The sequence below is a fragment of the Octopus sinensis genome, linkage group LG16, assembly GCF_006345805.1.
Source record: "Octopus sinensis linkage group LG16, ASM634580v1, whole genome shotgun sequence".
Taxonomy (NCBI): domain Eukaryota; kingdom Metazoa; phylum Mollusca; class Cephalopoda; order Octopoda; family Octopodidae; genus Octopus; species Octopus sinensis.
Genome location: NC_043012.1, coordinates 25,570,952 through 25,578,451, shown reverse-complemented (window position 1 = coordinate 25,578,451; position 7,500 = coordinate 25,570,952). Strand labels below are relative to the sequence as shown.

The 7,500-nt window shown below is 34.2% G+C and overlaps 1 protein-coding gene across 1 annotated transcript in view; it reads left to right on the top strand.

Moving 5' to 3' along the window:
- The window catches only part of LOC115220623 (putative protein DDB_G0292252), a 208,718-nt gene that overhangs the window by 199,484 nt on the left and 1,734 nt on the right, over positions 1-7,500 (top strand). Inside the window, exon 3 of the mRNA XM_036510195.1 lies at positions 6,749-6,896. Within this exon, the coding sequence (XP_036366088.1) occupies positions 6,749-6,896 (148 nt within the window). The remainder of the gene's footprint in view (positions 1-6,748; positions 6,897-7,500) is intronic.

Sequence of the window (7,500 nt, the reverse complement as noted above, 5' to 3'; positions counted from 1 at the left end):
CCATACAGTAACTTTACAATTTGACAAATTCCGGTAAGAAAATAATGAGGTATAACTCAGCATGGTGTGCGCAACCAAAATCCCCCACGTCTCACTATTCTGATGTTGCTAATAATTCGGGTACTCATGTTTTACAATAAACCTTCATGATTTATTCTACTATATGTTCTTTTAACTGCATTTCTGAAATCATAAAGGTAATTCATAGTCAACAGTATACAAATGTACACTGGCAGTAGAAGGCATGTATGGTGTATGTGTGTATATATATATATAGAGAGAGAGAGACAGAGAGGGAGAGAGAGATCGACAGACAGAGAGGGAGAGAGAGAGAGAGAGATAATTATCGCTCGACTATCGTGGGTGTTACGTTCCAATTGGTGAAAGTCTGCGAAGTAGGAACGGTACTGTGGTGCATTTTTTTTCATTATTTCAATTATTTCTATAATTTGTATATATAGTTGTACCTCGGTTTCGTATAACTCCGATCACGATAATCGTACTTATAATATATATATATATATATATAGATATATATATATATATATATATATATGTATATATATAGGTAAAATGCAGGCAACAAGCTGCTCTGCCGCATACCGAAAGAATTAGAAATAGCAGTCAGAGACTGTTTATTTCCATTTTCTACAAGTGGGGGGCTCCATATACGGCGTAACCCTGCAATTCACATACGCAAAATAGAAGGAGTAAATAAACGAAAACAATGCCTTACCGTTAATAGTGAACATGTTTCTAGATCGTAGGCGAGAAATTGCCTTGTCTTTCTTCAGCACCATCTTCGTTAGATTTATCAAATGCCACCAGCCGCCACCTTTGACCAGGCGTCATCAAATAGTGGGCGGAAAGGGAGCATAGGCTAAAACTAAGTAGACGATTGAAACTGTAAATTTTCCCTCCAAAATTCTGCCATGCGCACCACCGGGATAGTCGTAATGGAGTGAAAAATCCAATTAGTAATATTATTATATTATATATATATATATATATATATAAAGTACGATTTATTCACGATCAGAGTATTAGAATATATTATATATATATATATATTATATATATATATATATATATATATATTATATATATATATATATAATACATACATACATATAGATTAGATAGATAGATAGATAGATAGATAGATAGATAGATAGATAGATAGATAGATAGATAGATAGATAGATAGATAGATAGATAGGTATAGGTAGAGAGGTAGATAGGTACATAGATAGATAGATAGAGCGCGTGTATTCGTGATCAGATGCATTTGTAAACCGAGGTACTACTATATTAAATGAATATTAGAAAGACAGGCGACAAAGCTGGATTTATTTGCGAACAGAGACGGTCGGAAACCGCAGTACAACTGTATTTATTTTATTAGAAATTCAAAAGGGCACGTATAAGAAATTTTAAATATGTGTGTGTGTTTCGGCGTCTATATCGTGTTTAAGTATGCGTTTCAGATGACTCTAGAATGATACTGGTAACATATAATCCATTAAACTTTGGTCGAATCATCGGTGACCGATCTGGCCCACTCGACGAAAAAGTCTAGTTTTGTCCGATGGTGACTCTTTTGTACATCCCTTAAAACCGAAACTGACCAAGACCCTCTTAAATGACAGATGACGCATGCGTTTTAACGACCATCCAACCGTGTGCAAATGTGCTTCTTTCGTGAAATTCAGATGTAGAAATCCGTGCAGTGGTAAATATTTACGGATGCAGTCACAAATCTACATCTAAATGATTGCAAATTACACTCGGACGTCATGACCATGTTTTCATAGACAAGAATTGCTTCGGTGGAGTTTACTATATCTTAGCAGCCTTGTGTAGGTGAGCACCGATCATCCTGTCACTCAGTATCTGGGTAGGTGCCGAAGATATATTCTTCCAAGTGATTGTGAAGTTACTCTAAAGACTGCCTGTCTATATATGCTTGTTACTTAACCGCAAATTATACCTAGTGATCAGAATGAGCGAAACTTTAAAGAGCAAAACATTTATAGCAAGAATTTATTCTAAAGCAAAATATTAACACATGTTATTGGAAAGGAAGAACCGATCTAAATCGTGCAGAGCATATACAAACTCGAGTTGCATTACTGTTAAGAAATTGAATCGTCTCATCATAGATAAAGCAGCAATTTCAGGAACCGGACTTTTCTTGAGTAACCATTTGACAGAATGTTGGTCTGCAGATTTCCCGAAGAATTTAATCTATAAAAATATTTAGAGCAGTCATACAGTATCACTGGTCGAATAATAAACTTAAATATTTCTCTTACATGTGATCGTTATATTTCAATTCTTTTTGTGTATCTGCTAATTCTTCAAGCAAAAGAGGACAGAATCTTATCTTTCTCTCCGTCACTCAGAAATACCATTTTCGCTACACAAATTTATTGTTCTCGAAGATTTTAATGCTCATGTCGGCAGGCAATTTCAAATTTGATATTAACTTGGCCGACACGGTATTGGTCTTGAGAAAAAAATTGAATTTCACTTATTTCAGCTTTACTTTGAAGATAATTTAAATATTTGTAACACTATGTTCGGCAGAGATTATGACATAAAATAACAACGGACACATTTACGATCAATGAAAGTTCACGTGACTGATTTGATATTCTCCTCGCGTAAAGATCCGATATGCGAGATATCAGTAGTCCACATGTTATATGTAGCGCAGATTGTGGCAGTGACCATAAACAAATAGAGGCGAAGTTCAAATTTTAGGTTTGTAAGAAAATTTGCAAAGTTGTTGACAAATTAACTCCATTGGATATATTGGAACTTGTATAAAGTAAGTTCAATTCTACCAGTTTCGATGGCCCAATTTCTAGGATCAGAGATATGGTTTGCGCGTTAATATCTACGGAATCAGCGAATGGTTTGGCAACAATAACAGTAATGTATTCCAGACATTGAAGGAAAAACAATCACATTGTACACCTTTACTGAATCCTAATGTAGCGTTTAAAACATTCGAAAACTGTTATTATAAGTCACAGAAAGCAACGAAAATTAAGAACAATTAAATATACACGGCGTTCAGAAATTTTATCGCATGTTCAAGATGCATTCAAGTGAATGAATCAAGGTTTTATATGGTCTTCAGACAGGTATTTCCTGTAATTCCTTGGCTATCAAAAGACATTCTAAGAACACTGCGTTTCTCTATAGGTCACTGGAATGCCTAAAATACTACAAAACTGTGAAAGATGTCTCTGGTGAAGGAAGGCGTTTATAACTTTGAACTAGCAGAGTCAAGACGTACTTTGAGGAGAGGAAATATCACGAATACACCACACAAAATGTAGTGTAGTCTTCGTCTCTTCTCAAAAGCTTGCTTTCTAAGCTACATGAAATCATACAGTAATTTGAGAATTCCAGATGCATATAACAAATTGTTGCCACATCTTGTGGTACCAACATCTGCGTAGCATATGCGGAAAACATTTCTGAGTAACCCGTGTTTGAAACGTTCATGAAAATGCATGGGATGGAAGTACTCCGTCGGTTACGACGACGAGGGTTCCGGTTGATCCGAATCAACGGAAAAGCCTGCTCGTGAAATTAACGTGTAAGTGGCTGAGTACTCCACAGACACGTGTACCCTTAACGTAGTTCTCGGGATATTCAGCGTGACACAGAGAGTGGCAAGGCGCCCTTTGAAATACAGGTACAACAGAAAAGGAAGTAAGAGTGAGAGAAAGTTGTGGTGAAAGAGTACAGCAGGATCACCACCATCCCCTGCCGGAGCCTCGTGGAGCTGTAGATGTTTTCGCTCAATAAACACTCACAACGCCCGGTCTGGGAATCGAAACCGCAATCCTATGACCGCGAGTCCGCTGCCCTAACCACTGGGCCATTGCGCCTCTACCTGTACCATATAAGGGGTGGAATAATGACCATGTAAGCCGGATATTTTGCTTTGCCTTCTGATACATTAATAATATTTTTTAATTATTCTTCTTTTCTCGACGGATAGGTTTGAATGTATACGCGTCTATAAATTAATATGTATATACTTCCTTGCATGCTTTCAACTTAGTCTCCAATTATGTTGCTACTATATTTAAAGATGAGTACGGTGTAAATCCCCTTCCCCCGTTTGACAAGAGAACATTATTACGAATACTTGAAAGTAAAACGTCTTCATTTGTGCCAATTTACAGCCTCTTCTCAATTGGTTATTTTGGAACCGAACAATTTGGCGTATGACTTTGACTGTATTATCTAAGAAATACGTCTCTCTCTCTCTCTCGATATATAAAATATATGTGTGTGTGTTTGTGTGCGTGTGAATGCGCATGTATGCATATGTACATATACATATATACGTATGCATATATGTACATATACATATATGCATATGTATATGTATATGAATATATATATACATCTTTTATTATATATGTATGCATATATATATATACATATATACATATATATATATGTATGTATATACAGATATATATATATATATATATATATATATATATATATATATATATATACACATATACATATACACATGCATACGCATACACACTCACACATCCATGACTGTAAATATGTGTATATGTACGCATTCCTTTTCATGTCTGAGTGTGTGTGGTTTGCGCTTAGGAACTGTAAGTGAAGAAAAGTTAACCCAATGCAAATTGGTTTATAAATTGTTATTAAGTCTATATAAGTGTCATACTTTGTTTTGGTATAAATATATCAATTTTCTGCTTAAGTTATTATATACTGGATAACAACATTCCATGATACCTCATACACATTGTACAAGTAACACACCTCCATGAACATGCAAAATTAACCTATTATCCATATGTATACTGATACAGCCGCATTCATCTATACACCGATATAGGCACATATGCACACATTCATATGGACACACACTCACACAAGCATACCTATATACGGACATATATAGAGAGAGGTGGGTGTTTTAAGATACTCGCCCTGACTTGTATTTTCTTCTTCTTTTTGGTCTAGTATATGTATAGATAGATAGAAGATAGATAGATAGATAGATAGATAGATATATAGATAGATAGATAGATAGATAGATAGATAGATAGATAGATAGATAGATAGATAGATAGATAGATAGATAGATAGATAGATAGATAGATGGATAGATAGATAGATAGATAGATAGATAGATATATAGATAGATAGATAGATGATAGATAGATAGGTAGATAGATAGATAGATAGATAAATAGATAGATAGATAGATAGATAGATAGATAGATAGATAGATAGATAGATAGATAGATAGATAGATAGATAGATAGATAGATAGATAGATAGATAGATAGATAGATAGACAGATAGATAGATACATGGTGGCCGCCCCCTCGTTATTGAGTATGGCCATTCACGAAGCATAATGTTGTTATCGTGCAATGCCTGTGCACGATAAAGTGAGGAGATCTGTGCACTGAGTCAATCCCACTCACTAAGCAACAGCAGCCATAATCCGAAAAGAAGAACAAGTCAACATCATCGGTAACCACTGAGCCACAGGTTTTATGTCAGAGTAATCCCAGTTAGCTGAGTTACCTTCTCCTAGAAGAATGCCCTATCAAAGGCTAGGAGTCCTTCACTCCCAATGGTTTAATATACATACATGCATACATTGATATAGAAAGCAAATAAGTAACAAGGATGTCTAAGTATGAATGCATTACAGCCGTTTCAAACGGCATCCTTTATTTGTTCAATGCAACCATTACATCAATTTGACAGACATCACACTCCTGAGTTTCAGACAACCATATAGATTTTCAGTATGAATCTTAAATCACTTCCCTTTGCTAAGTGTTTTGGTTTCTCGTACTGATGTAAATTTTGTTAACACATGGTTTATCCTTTATGTTGGAAATATATACGTCTGATGCTGAAGAGACCGGTTTCGTTCAAATTATGTAATGTTTGCATCGATCGATGAAATGGAGCCGCTCGAAACGGCCGTAATGCATTCAAACCTGGGTATCTTTGTTACTTATTTGCTTTTTATTAACCAAACTTCCAGCTGCGCGAACAATATCGAACAGGCTTGGTACCTGAACTTAAGTACCTAATTCAAATGAATCTTAATTATATATATATAATATATAATTATATATATATATATATAATTAAGATTCATTAGAATTAGATGTATATATATATATATATATATATATATTATTATACACATATATATATATGTGTTATACATATTTGTTTGTATATCTGGACGTATATCTCTATATAGGCAGATAGATAGATAGATAGATAGATAGATAGATAGATAGATAGATAGATAGATAGATAGATAGATAGGTAGGTAGGTAGGTAGGTAGGTAGATAGAAGTGTAGACAGTTAAACAAACAGACAGGGAAGCAGATTGACAGACAGACAGATAAATAAATAGATAGAGAGAGGGGGAGGGGGAGGGAGAGAGATATATATGCTTCCGGAATTTATAGGCACGCAACGCCTCATGTTTATATATATTCATATGTGTTATATATTTATATATATTTTGTTTTATGTGAGTATATATATGTTGTGTATTGAGATATCCACGCGCATTCATGGGCATGTGTCAATGTGCACACGATTATGCGTATCTGTTTTTGAAATAACATGTTAATGTGTAGAATATTATATAATATATTTAGCAAGTTTCTTGTCCTTTTCTTTCTAAAGGTCAGCCTGGTCGACCTGGAAGGCAAGGTGCCAAAGGAGACAAGGGTGATTTGGGACAACGTGGCCAACCAGGTCTTACAGGTAAGATATCTTTACATATGTTACGTTTGTATATTAATGTCAGCTATAATAATTATATTAGCCACAAGTATATATTACCTACAATACATACCATTTCAACATACAAGAGATGGGAACAAAGTTAATTTCAATTTATCATTGGCACATATTTTCTATAACAACTTGATTACACGTATATATCAGCGCGAGACATATTAACAGTAATTTGATACCACCATAGGAGCGTGTTGCCCAATTGAATGGTTTTCAAAGTGGTATTTGGAAAACAGGTAAATTATGGTTATGATTTTAAAGCAAAATGAAATTCCATTAATTGCAAAGAGCAAGCTCGGTGTAATGTTGAGATTCACCTGTATACAATAAGATATATAGATACACAAATTTTGTATGTATATATGTATATATTTACGCATGCACGTATCTATTCATGTACAGATGCATTTAATGCATATACACATGAGTAGTGTGTTACAGTCTACGAAACACGGCTGTATTCAACATATATATATATATATATATATAATAATATATAATATATATATATATATATATATATATATATATATATATACGTGTATGTATTACTGTACAGCAGTTAAATAAAACAGGAGAAATATAAATGCGTGTGTATATATGTGTCTGTATGTTTGTGTATATGATATATATATATA